The 13,484-nt window shown below is 40.6% G+C and overlaps 1 protein-coding gene across 3 annotated transcripts in view; it reads right to left on the bottom strand.

Annotated features, from left to right (window-relative positions):
* PLA2R1 (phospholipase A2 receptor 1) overlaps window positions 1–13,484 on the bottom strand; it is a 62,530-nt gene that overhangs the window by 40,746 nt on the left and 8,300 nt on the right. For 2 of the 3 annotated variants that reach the window (XM_081198818.1, XM_081198820.1), the window contains exons 5-9: window positions 12,701–12,814; window positions 11,540–11,683; window positions 8,403–8,591; window positions 6,660–6,817; window positions 5,536–5,643 (exon numbers count right to left, since the gene is read on the bottom strand). In XM_081198818.1, the coding sequence (XP_081054944.1) occupies window positions 5,536–5,643; window positions 6,660–6,817; window positions 8,403–8,591; window positions 11,540–11,683; window positions 12,701–12,814 (713 nt within the window). The remainder of the gene's footprint in view (window positions 1–5,535; window positions 5,644–6,659; window positions 6,818–8,402; window positions 8,592–11,539; window positions 11,684–12,700; window positions 12,815–13,484) is intronic. The other variant, XM_081198819.1, reaches the window with a different exon arrangement.

The raw sequence follows: 13,484 nt of genomic DNA on the forward strand, positions 1-13,484 counted from the left end.
TGACAGTTAGTGTAAATAATACTGAGATAATAGACCAGTGGACCAGCAGATTCCTATATTCCTATGATGTAAGTGTACTGACTAACTCATTGCCTAATAGTCTCCCTACCTGAGCTGATGGGAGTGGTTTTCAGTGTGGTGTTGAAGGCCCCAAGTCCTGTGTTTTAGTTCTCAGCTGGACATGGAATTATTGCTGGATTTATTAATGCTGTGGATATATGGAATGTTTTGTATTTTTAAAAATATTACCGCTGTTTAAAGTTTTTATTTGTGTGTAAGCCAGCTGGAGAGCATTCTTGCTCATAAAGATAAGCCTCTAAATTAGTTTTAAAAAATAAATAAGCATCCCGGGAAGAGTGCCATCCCAGCATACCCTGTCAATGTCATGACCTCATTCACTAACAAGCCCTATAATTTGAAACAGCCTACAGCCAAACACTTAAGCATTATTAATTGTATCAAATGCATACTGAAATGCTATAGAAACTCGGTGAATTAGGGTAGACTTTACATGGGAACTCTGTTCAGTGCAGTAGGCTGTCAACCTCACACTGAAATAACAAGAAAACTATTATTGAATTAAATACTAGCCTTTGTATATTTTGAGAGAGAAAGATGGAGAGACCATTTTAAATTAAGGAAGGTAGAATTTACATCTGGCTGAACTATTTCTCTGAGTATTTTAAACTGAAACAACTAGAATTGCCAATGTAATATTATACCATAATTTCCCAATAATTCTGGTACCTCTGTCCAATTAGAGATAAACTTGCAGATAAAGGTCATTTTTTATGTGAATTGTAATACCCTCAAACTCTTATTATTCATTGCACAAATTTACCTTAACTCATCAAAGAGTAGTTCCATATTAACTTAATTTAATGTTACTAAACCTCCTTCTCCAATCCTTAAATTAAATCATGTTTTGAATACTTACCTGCCTTTGATTATTTGTATGGATGAGGTCCTAGAAGGCTTTTATCCATGCTATTCTTTTACATTTCTTACCAAACTTCAAACTAGGTACCCCATTTCTTCAATGACTCTGGCAGGAAATTGTTAGTTTATGTGTTGCCTAGAAGGCTCTTCAATACTAAGAATCAGGACCCCAGTCTCTTATAGAAGTTGAAAGGACTAAATCATTGCTTCTCAGTGAGTGCAGTGAATGCTTCCCTGTTGTGAAAGAGAATGATAAAGCAATGCCCAAGTGGTAGTCCACATGTCTGGAGCCACTGAACTGTTCTGTTAAGTCACTGGAGCTTACTTCCAGTAATATGTTCGGTATAGTAATATTAAAGCAGTTTAACTAAACTTGGCTGAGGAATCACAGAAGAAGGGACTGCTATTTTATTTAAGTTCTGTTAAGCCAAAGCTGAAGCTCAACATCAAAAAAACGAAGATCATGGCCACTGGGCCCATCACCTCCTGGCAAATAGATGGGGAAGAAATGGAGGCAGTGAGAGATTTTACTTTCTTGGGCTCCATGATCAGTGCAGATGGTGACAGCAGTCACGAAATTAAAAGACGCCTGCTCCTTGGGAGAAAGGCGATGGCAAACCTAGACAACATCTTAAAAAGCAGAGACATCACCTTGCCAACAAAGGTCCGTATAGTAAAAGCCATGGTTTTCCCAGTAGTGATGTATGGAAGTGAGAGCTGGACCATAAAGAAGGCTGATCGTCGAAGAATTGATGCTTTTGAATTATGGTGCTGGAGGAGACTCTTGAGAGTCCCATGGACTGCAAGAAGATCAAACCTCTCCATTCTGAAGGAAATCAGCCCTGAGTGCTCACTGGAACGACAGATCGTGAAGCTGAGGCTCCAATACTTTGGCCACCTCATGAGAAGAGAAGACTCCCTGGAAAAGACCCTGATGTTGGGAAAGATGGAGGGCACAAGGAGAAGGGGACGACAGAGAATGAGATGGTTGGATGGTGTTCTTGAAGCTACTAGCATGAGTTTGATCAAACTGCGGGAGGCAGTGGAGGACAGAAGTGCCTGGCGTGCTCTGGTCCATGGGGTCACGAAGAGTCGGACACGACTAAACGACTAAACAACAACAAGCCAAAGCTGCCTATCAATTATTTATTTCAGCTTACTTCTTTTAGATGAACTTCAAGGGTCATTCCAATTTTTGTTTGCAAATAATATTTTCTGACTTAAGGAAAGAATCTTTCTTTAACTAAGTATGGGGCTATATCTACTGTTGTCTTTGCGCTGGTAACCTCTAGGTTAGATTACTGCACTGTGTTATATGTAGGGCTGCCTCTGAAGACGTTTCAGAAACTTCAGCTGGTGCAGAATTTGGCGGCCAGGTTGCTCACCAGGGCAAGACAGTTTGAGCATACTACACCAATCCTGGCCCAGCTACCCTGACTGCCAATTAGTTTCCAGGCCCAATTCAAAGTGCTGGTTTTGACCCACCGCCTTAAATGGCTCAGGACTGTAATATCTCAAGGACCACCTCTCTCCATAGGAACCTATCCGGACCCTGCCCTGAGTTAATCACCTGAGGCCCTTCTTTGTGTACTTCCTTTATGAGAGCTCCGGACGATGGCAACATGAGAATGGGCCTTTTCTTCAGTGGCTCCCCTCTTTGTGGAATGGTCTCCCCAGGAGGTCCATCTGGAGCCTTCATTATACACCTTTAGGTGCCAGGCGAAAATGTTCCTCTGCAACCAGGGCTTGGGCTGATTAACATCCTATACCCCTTTTAAATGTGTTTGTGGGAGAAGGTGTGGGGAGGGGATTTATTGGTTTGTGGTTTTCTTGTTCTTGTTTTTATTATGTATTTTGTGTTTTTTTATATTGTGATTTTATGTTGTGAACTGCCCTGATATCTATGGATGAAGGGTGGTATATAAATTTTAACAACAACAACATATGTATTGGGGATTATGTAGAACCTTTATCTCAGTCATATTATTATCATGAAACCACATCTAAAAGCTTTGTGACTGTGAGTCCTACATTTTTCACAAAATATTTGATCCACAAAAGATAAAAGCATATACCGGTATCTGTTATTACATGAACTTATGATTCTTTATTTGCAGGTGCAGGTTACTTTCCAGCCACACCTGCAAATGAATATTTTTCTCTTCCAGCCTAGCTTGACTTCCAGCCAGGAATGCAAAGGAAAAAATTGGAGTGCAAATTTGAGTGTGCTCTCAATTCTTCTTATATTTAGCAGCAGCATGAAGTTCCAAGCCACAGCTTGATCTTTCCTGCGCCTGACATTATATATGTCAGACCAGGGAAAGTTGGGTGTGGTTTGCCCCAAACAGACTAGTAAACCAACCTCCAAGGTCTGGTGGGCCTAATTACACCTGCTAGCTGACGATTACCCACCAGTGAATTACTGGTGGACCTTATAAGAAACTGCTCTGTTTAAGAGCCATTTACGATTCTGAATATTCCAAGTCACAGAACAGAGACACATGATGGTTGTACAACAACTAATTGTGTGAATCATCACCAAGTTATAAGTTTATCAGCTCAGTTCAATCAACTAATTCCTTTCCCTGGAATTCAATGGACCAAACTGGATTAATTGGTTACAGCATTGGCTACTTACATAAAATTCTGACATTTCAAATTGTAAGTATTGTGACCCTAGTTTAACCCAAATGTTGTCAGCTTCAAAAAGCAACATTTCTTCCTTTCTTCCTTGTCAAGCATCTGACAGCTCCATGATGCCATTCCAAAAGCTGGCTTAGGGAAAGTGCCTAGATAATCACTGCTTTAGTGTTTAGACAGCTAGCTTAAGGAATTTGACCTCAGTAACAAAACATTTGCCCTCTGTTAGCAGTTTATAGATTAGGAGAAGGGGGGAACAGTTTGTTGAATTAGTAATAAAATCACATGGCATATGGCCAACTGAGCAATGAGCACTTTGCTGCTGTGTCTAAGAAAGATATAGAATCATCAATTTGTCAGAAATATCAAAATGATTAAAAAAAACCACTAATCAAATCAAAGCAAATAAGCAGGATATTCTTCCAAGCACATATGCCTGAAGCCAAGAACAAGTGACGGCACCGATGGGTTACGAACTTAGAGATACTGACATGTATCTCATAGTCACAAATGAAAACAAAACGGATCTGCATCTGGATCCTCTGTCAACTAAATTCCTGGCTAGCTGTGCATTGACATTAGAATTGAAGAAGTAGTTTCAGATTGGAGTGGCGACATTCAGTATTATGAATGACAAATGGAGGCAGAGTTTTCAATAAGACATTCAGCCCAAAGGCTGCTTGTGAATGCAAGAGTTCTGGTGCTCAACTAGGAGTTCATGCCAATGGGCTTCTCCCATTCAATGAAGTGTCAGGGAAAGGCCCACATCCTCATTATGCACACAGAGCTGTCCAAATATTGCAGCAAATTAGAAAGCATGTGCATGCTGGCAGACATGTGTGCATGGCAGACCACCCACAAGCAGGAAAATGAATGGGGTGTTGCTCCAAAGGGTCTCACAAAGTTAGCAGCTAACTTCCAGAATGTTAAACTTTATCATCCCATTCAAAAATATATGTGACCCTTTACATTAACTTTATATTCAAAGACTAGGCAGAGGGCATATCAGCATATATAAACACGAAGGTGAGAAATCAACTATTTATACCACTATGAAGGCTACCTGTGTTTCACTGGGTACTTCTAAGAGCCTCAGTTGTCTTCAATATTTCAATATATTAAATGGTCACTGAATAACAACACTGATATATTTATAGACAACTTTCACATACACACCCCAAAGTAGAGAAAGCAAATGATATAAATTAATAATTTTCGAAAGAGGAAATTTAATCCTAGTGCCCATGTATGGATAGAAGGTTAACACAACCTTCTATGTTAAAGAAACAGTTGTTTTCAATCCTGTCATTCCTCTAGAAACAGTATAAAAGCCACAGGCAAGATGAAACATCATAGAGCAGTTGTTATTTGTACAGATGGTCGTCCAAAGTGCCGTGCCTTTTGATGTAGAAAGTTAGAAGAACTGCATTCAAAATCGCTGACAGAGCAAGTGACCCACAAAAGGAAAACTTCATGACCTCAATCCATAAGCGCTCCAACATGCTTACAGAGATTCTGCTTCAAAGTGCATGGCAAAGCCTGCCAATCAGGTGATCAGTGGTGCCTGCAAACCTGTTTTTGACTCAGACATGAGTTTACCTGCCCTACCACCTGACGTCATATAGGATGATGTCATATATGACAATTTAGGGCAGGTGGCCATGGCTTGGCCAAATGGGGAGGCAAACCAGAGGCTGCCCACCCATGATCTATAGCAACACAACTTATTCTGGAAACTGGAATTTTGTTAATGAAGCAGTGCTATGCATATTTACCTGAAAGTAAATCCCATTGGTCTCAGTAGGATTTGTTTCTGAACAAACATACATAAGATTAGACTGCAAATTGGGAAAAGGTGTGAAATTCTAAATATGCTTGAATTCCTATCCAGATATATTCAAACACTTCCAATGTTTACTATTTTAAATGAGGCATAATTGTTTGGTTTAGACTTACTTCTGGGCAGCCTGATTCTTCCTCTGAAATGAGATTTCCAACAGTTCCTGCTCTTTTACAAATATAAAAATATATGTCTTTACAACTTTTAACTTTCCAGCGTCCCTCCTAGTTAAAAACAAACAGGAAGAATTAATGAAGCTTAATATGTCATTATTTCAGGGGGAGTATTAGCTCAATGGGCTTATTCATAACATGGGAAGGAAAACTGGTGGTCGTGGGTTTTTTGTTTTTTTTTTAGAATATTAAAATACTTTGATTACAAGTAGAAGTTGTGCATTCTGCTAGCGTTTTTAGATCCCCCATAGAGTTTCATACTGTTAAGTGCATGAGTAGTCTCTACTTGACTAAGCAAATGTTTGTTAGATGTGACCTTAATTTGTATGTGTGTGTGTGTACGCACACACACATTAATAATAAATTTATTAAATAAAATACGATAAATTCATGTCAAGGCATTCGTATTTTAGCTTCCACTGCTTGTTTATTCTACCTATTTGCCTCTGGAATTGTCTCAAGAGCTTGATGAGCTACTCTGAAGTGTCAGAGTATTTCCCGATATTGTAATGGGTCAAAGCCAAACAGTGAAGAATTGTGTTTTTGCAAAAAGTTTATCTCGGAGGACATCTCATCTATAGCCCGAGGATAGGGAAAAACTGAGTGGCCAAGTGGAAAGTTATGAGACTAGGAGAGGAAAGTAGAAACCTAAAGGACAGGAAATGTGAAATAGGAATAATGATTCTGAAAAAAAGGAAGCCCTGAGATAGTGCAGGAGGGGGAAAGAATGGAACTGAAAAACCAGTGAGCCTACAGGGGAAGAAGGTTTATCAAACAGCCTAAGGAGAGGAGAGCTGTGCCTTATTAAGACACATTTGGACTGGATAGACAAGGTAATTGTGGATGAATATTGTTCCATTATGATTTGCTGTGTGCATGAGAGCAGTCATTATATTACTTGAGAATCATCAAGCAAATAGAGCTCTCAGAATATTCTACTTCTGAGGCATTGCACACATAATGCAGCAAAACAAAACACACACAAACAAAAACCACTCCTTCTAGGACAGAAACATTTACAAAATAATATTATTTTTATATAAAAAGAGAAAATAAATAAAACATACATATTGCTCAGCTGAAACACAAAGTTGATTTCCCCCCTGATGGACATTTGGCTCTTGTTTGTGCCAGTAAGTGAAGGTTACCGGAGATCCATCAGACCATTCAAACTCAACTGGGGTCTTATGACTGCTCAGTCCAAGCCAAGTTTCTGTCACGTTTTCTGTAGTATACAATTAAGTGCATTTTAAGATGATTTGGACATACCAGGTCATTTTCGACAGCACAATAAAAACACACACACAAAGTTGTCTCCATATTTTAGTCAGACTACTTACTCTTTTGCAACCTAGACAGGCCCCTAATTTGATGGCCTGTCCTAACATGCAGGTGAACTACTGTTTCGAGGGCTGCTGTACGTCCAGAATTTCCCAGACATAGCTGGAATATGGCAGCTGGAAACAGTGTCTAGGCAGAAATCGCTGATCAGGCCAATCTAGCGTAGCATCCTGTTTGCCACAGAGGTCAATGGGGATGGCCTTTGGGAATATGAGGGCAATGCCATTCTGCCATTGTTGCTCCCCAACAACTGGTGTTCAAAGGCACTGGAAACTGCATTAAGGGCAGGATGCAAATCAGATACTTAAATAAGGAAACAAACATCAGGGGCTGTAATCATTTCTGCATACAGAAGCTTTAAATAGATGAGGAGCACTTTCGACATGGGCAGCCATGTGGGTCTTGTACATTTTCAGAGACAACTCCTCCTGCTGCTTTGAACTAAGCACATCAGCCTGGAACAAGGGCGGGGAAACTTCCCAGCCTGAGGGCCACATTCACACCTGAGTAACCTTCCAAGGCTCACCTGCCAGCAGTGGGTGTGGGCAAAGGCAAAAGGAGGCGGGACCAAGTCACATACATATGCCAATCACACACCTCCCTCTGCGCATATATACCAGGATTTCCCTGAGGGGTATTTCAGTTTTGTTGATGTATTGATCTGTGATTTATTTTGTGCTTGTTTTGTGAATGTACCATAATTTAAATGGATTATATTATGCAGTTTATTGATATAATATTTTTAAATATATCTAGAGAGAGCACAAATAAAAATAAATCAATGTCCCTTCCCTTTCTCTTTGTCTCTCTTCTTCTTCTTTTCAATTTTTATTTGCATTTTCAAAAACATGCAAACAGAGAGCATATTTAACCCTCCTCCCCTTCCCCTGTGCCACTAACAACTTCATACCAAATACAGCATGCATACATATGCTGTATATCCATATGATTTCCCTTCCACACTTTTCCTGGTTCCTTTGCTTTTCTACTACTCCACGTAATCCACATCATTTTAACCATCCAATTTGTTATCTATTAAATACCCTATCTACTTCAACTCTGTTGGAAGACCTGCTAAGCTATGTATTCGTCTATACTGGTCATTAAAATATTCAATAAACATTGTCCATTCTTCCTTATATTCCTTATCTCCATTTTCTCTTATCCTGTTCGTCAGACCAGCCAGTTTATCATATTTGAACATTTTACGCTGCTATTCTTCCTTACACTGCTATTGCTCCTGAGCTGCAGGTTAGGGGTTAGTGCAGGTACGCCCTCTTGGGGCCCCAAGCCTTTAGCAACTTCCTGATGATGCCAACTTCTGACACTGGTCTCCAATGGGTTTTTTCTATCGACTTTGGGTTGGATTGTCACACTTGACAGAAAGGAATTCAGTGTGGCTGCCTTTAAAAGGAAAATTGTCTGTACCTTAAACCAATGTTTAGTGCACATTAACTATGAGAACTCACCATATTCAAGAAGATTAATGAGCATCTCTGTATCAGCCAAAGAGGTTATGCTAATGAGTGTGCTATTATCATCCTGGCAGGAAAGCAAAGCTTCATTCCAGTTTTTTCCTTCTTTATAAAGTTTATAGCAGTAACGATTATATGGATACCAATTATAGTCACAGTCGGTAGGATAAAATTTCCACGAATCTTTTCAATTAAAATGTACAGAAACAAGGCTATATTAACCAAATGAATTCTTTCCTAGTCCTCATAAATCTATTTATGCAATATACATGCACATATATAATAGCTCTTTTCAGTATTTTTTTTAAGAAAAGAGAACACATTTGCCTACCAAGAACTAGCTACAGTGCAAAAATGTGTTATATGAATATGTTTATGCATGCATAAGCACCCCCCACACAAAGTAAGAAAATAAAATTGCCCTAAGAATGTTCGAGAAGTTCAGTCTTTGTGAATTCTGACATAATCTGACCTAAACCACACCTTCCAGCCAAATACGCAGATTGGAACATACGCTACAATCCTAACTCCATTTATTTCCAAGTAGACATAGTAAATACTTTTTTTGCAAACCACTTTGAGGTTCTTTTAGTCAAGTGGCATCTAAATTTTATGAATACATAAATAAATAAAGACTGCCACCACAGTTACCCATCAACCTTTGAGCTTCCTGAACATTCCAATGCAGTTCTCACTCAATAAAAGTATCAAAATGATTTAAAATTCATGAGTTAAAAAATAAATAAATTGGATTTTCATACAGATTTTTTTAAAACTTCAGGTTAATGTTGACTTATGGGTCAAACAGAACAGAAACAGACTGATTTACCTATACTGTTACCTTTCACTGAATGTACAGTGGTACCTCGGGTTACATACACTTCAGGTTACATACGCTTCAGGTTACAGACTCCGCAAACCCAGAAATATTACCTCAGGTTAAGAACTTTGCTTCAGGATGAGAACAGAAATCGTGCTCCGGCGGCACGGCAGCAGCAGGAGGCTCCATTACTTAAAGTGGTGCTTCAGGTTAAGAACAGTTTCAGGTTAAGAACGGACCTCCGGAACGAATTAAGTACTTAACCCGAGGTACCACTGTAATAGGGCATACTTCTGAGTACTTTGTGTAACTAGTGTTCATTAACTAACAACATACAAGTCTCAGCTGTATTTGTCTATATTCTGGAGCAAGACCCTAACAGAAGGGTGGAGGACGTTTGGACCTCCAAATGCTGCTGACTCCAACTCCCGCCAGCCCCAGCCAAAACGTCCAGTGGTCAGGGGTGATGTGAGTTCTAATTCAGCCACATTTGGAGGGCCACAGGTTGCCCACCTCTGCCCTAACAGAATAAAGAAAATGTTGCGGCTGAAATTAACATCTATTCCAAAACTATGCATGCTTCCATATTTTGGCCTCCATTAAAACTCCAGGGAAAGCTTTGTTAGTTTTAGAAAGCTTAAACCATTGTAAAGGCTCACAAATTCTTTCAGAAGGGGAGAAAAGAAATCTGATTGCTTGTTTGCATACAAAAACAATTTTCTCCGGAATCTGTACCAATAAGACATAGAGTGGTACCTCGGGTTAAGAACTTAATTCGTTCTGGAGGTCTGTTCTTAACCAGAAACTGTTCTTAACCTGAGGTAAGGTAAAGGTAAAGGGACCCCTGACCATTAGGTCCAGTTGTGACCGACTCTGGGGTTGCGGTGCTCATCTCGCTTTACTGGCCGAGGGAGCCGGCGTACAGCTTCCAGGTCATGAGGCCAGCATGACTAAGCCGCTTCTGGCGAACGAGAGCAGCGCACGGAAACGCCGTTTACCTTCCCGCTGGAGCGGTACCTATTTATCTACCTCCACTTTGACGTGCTTTCGAACTGCTAGGTTGGCAGGAGCAGGGACCAGACAAAGGGAGCCCACCCCGTCGTGGGAATTCGAACCGCCGACCTTCCGATTGACAAGTCCTAGGCTCTGTGATTTAACCCACAGTGCCACCCGCACTTTAGCTAATGGAGCCTCCAGCTGCCGCCGCACAATTTCTGTTCTCATCCTGAGGTAAAGTTCTTAACCTGAGGTACTACTTCCAGGTTAGAGGAGCCTGTAACCTGAAGCGTCTGTAATCCGAGGTACCACTGTAGTTGGCTTCCATTAGGGTTGGGCAGGAAAGAGAAACTGCAATGAGTATATCCCCTCTAATTTTGTGTTCTGCCATGTTCCCCACTGCAGCCATTTGGTGACTGGTGGTGGCTGCAGTACTCTCTCAAAAGTCTAACTGTACCTACGAGTCCAAAAAGCCTGCCGATCCTTGGACTATAATCTATAACACCACCTTGACAGGGCTGGGGAACTGCATCTGGCCAAGTGGCCGCATCCTTATTGCCAAATCTTCCCCTGCAGGCCAAATCTGACAGGTAGGCAAAAGTGCCCCCCTGTCAATCATGTGACATCACAATGCTGTTGCAATGTGACCCGATTCAGCCTGTACAGTTCAAAGTCAAACTGTGATCAAAAGAGTCTTCAAAGCACAGAAGAGCAATTGGTTCATCAACACTTGTGAAGCCCAACATTGGCACAATGTGCTTCCCAAGTGCCACTCAGCTGATTGTCGGTGCTTGAGAAGCCCAGTGCAGGGACCTTTGCCGACATTGCTGATCAGTTGTATTATGTATTATTTTATCAGGTGTAGGTGAAAGGAGAAGGCCGGGGGACGTCGACTAACTTAGGCCTGCAGACTGGAGGTTTCCCACTCCTGGACAATGAAATGATAAAAAATGAATAAATGGGATTCTATTCTCCACTACATGCAGAAAATGTTCTTCTGAAGAGCTAATTTCTCCTCTTTAAAATCTAATGAAATAGGTACGCTTTTTGCCCTCAGAATGGTAAAAGTGGGATTGTTAAGTGTTTTATTGCCTTCAAAGCTTATATGCCAATTTACAAACAAAGGGACTCTGAACAATGATTTATACTTGAAACTACTGAATTCAATTGGCATACTTAGCACATCTTGTAATTCCCAAACACTCAAACTGCCTGAAGCCCAAGATGTGGAATGTACATATGTCCCCCTTATTAAAAGTAGAAAGAGATATAAAAAGCCTCACAGATCAAATTACATTGCTGGTTAGAGACTCACCAAATGCTTCGTGTTCAGTAGCATTTAAATATTTTTTGCATACATATGGTAATCCAGATTCACATGGGTAACTCTGCCAGTCCTGCTGTATTTTTGAGTTAAACACTTTGCAGTGATGTTGCCCAAGAGAGCTGTCAGAAGGATCTGCAAACAGAATATTATTTTAGCACCATGTGTACAGTACAATACAATATGCAGGGGGTATTTTATATATATCTCTGTATCTAAAAGCCTGACATTCTGCCCCAATCAGCAAGATTCTCCAAGTCCAGAATGATGACCAAGGAACAGAACCACATCTGGGCAGGCATGATTCTCAATGGCTTTCATTTAGAAGCTATCAGGCAAGTTTAGCCTTCCATCCAAATGGTGTCCTGAAGTGCGCCACTTACTTTATCCCATATTTTATTTTTAATTGTATTGTTTTATTTTTTAAAATAGAATTTACATCCAACTGTTTTCCTCCAAGGAGCTCAAGGTGGTTCTTCTCCATCTTATTTAATCCCCACAACAACCCTGCGAGGCTTCATGGCCAAGTGTAGATTTGAACCCTGGTCTCTCCCAGGTCCTAGTCTGACACTGGCTCTTTTTAGTTTGGTGGCTGAAAAATTCTATTCTTGGCAACTCTGAGGTCAGTGGATTAAACAACATTTTTAACTGTAACTGTTTTAAAAAGCTTTTTAAAAAAAATTGTGGATGTGTTTGCCACTCTGGGCTCCTTCGAGAGAAAGGACAGGATATAAATTCAATCCATCGATTCATCCATCGATCCTGTAGTTTTTTCTCCATTGCCAAACTACTGGATAGATGGGTGAATAGATGGATAGAATTTAAGCATTCTCAAACAGTTACAGTTAAAAATGTTATGTGCTTGCCATTCTGTTATGGTATATAAAATGACAAATATTTCAGCATGAAATTTGTCTGTGCACTTCAAGGAAATCTAGCAAACACATTAAGCTTTGAGTTGTTGGATAGTAATTTATTGCATCTGTATTAACTTCTCGCATCTACCAGTAATCAGAAGACCATTAAACTCAGAACCTGGTCTTTCTAATGTTTATATTGGAACATACTCTTGCCAGCTCGTATTTTGATTTCAATAGCAATAGCCATAGAATCCTGGTGTTATAATAGAGCCAAGGATGAGGATCTGCGTACCTGATCGCCAGTTCACAAATGCCAAGGGTGCTCCATCTGACCATTGCCAGCCAGCGGCTCCATCCAGTTGATTTAAACCTGTCCACAGTAGAACTTCCTTTGTGCCCACCTGTTCTGCAGTGTAACAAGAGATCTAGCTTGACATTCAGGTACCAGTTCAGTATTGCCCAATTTATACAGGAATTGCATCTCCAAGCTGGTGGGTTACTTTCTCCACCTTCCACTAGGGAGAATGAGACATTAGCAGGAGGTACAAGTAACAGCATTCTGCATTCATTACTGCCAGAGGGAACAAGAATCACTTTCAACTCCATTGGACATGCCCAGGTACCCCCCAAGATGCCAAGCAGTGTAACAGGGAGGAGTCCACTGATTTCAAACACTTGGGTGGAAAGCCTCCTTGCAGTGCCTGCTTGAAGTTGAAATCTCTAGCCCCCCCCCCGCAAATTATCTCCTATTATGTTTTTGCCATTTTCTTTAAGATCAAATCAATATTATTTCGATTCATTGTCCTGGGGCTCCTAAAAGGTGTGAGGGCCAATAGGCCCGTGCCTGCTCTGCCTGTTTGATAATATGGCACTGCCTCCTTGCCTACGTGGGACAAGTGTAGTTCCTTCTTCCTCTCACCACTCCAGCTGAACATGTACTGCTAACCTCTCTCCTGGTATTAGTAAGTTTAGCTGCTGTCAGCCTTTTCCCCTTAGCCTCTCCCAACCAAGGAAAGGAAAAGAGTGTGCAGGGTGAGGGTGGAGAGATTAACAGTGGAAGGGGAAGTAGGAGCAGT

The sequence above is a fragment of the Podarcis bocagei genome, assembly GCF_964188305.1.
Source record: "Podarcis bocagei genome assembly, chromosome: 1".
NCBI lineage: Eukaryota > Metazoa > Chordata > Lepidosauria > Squamata > Lacertidae > Podarcis > Podarcis bocagei.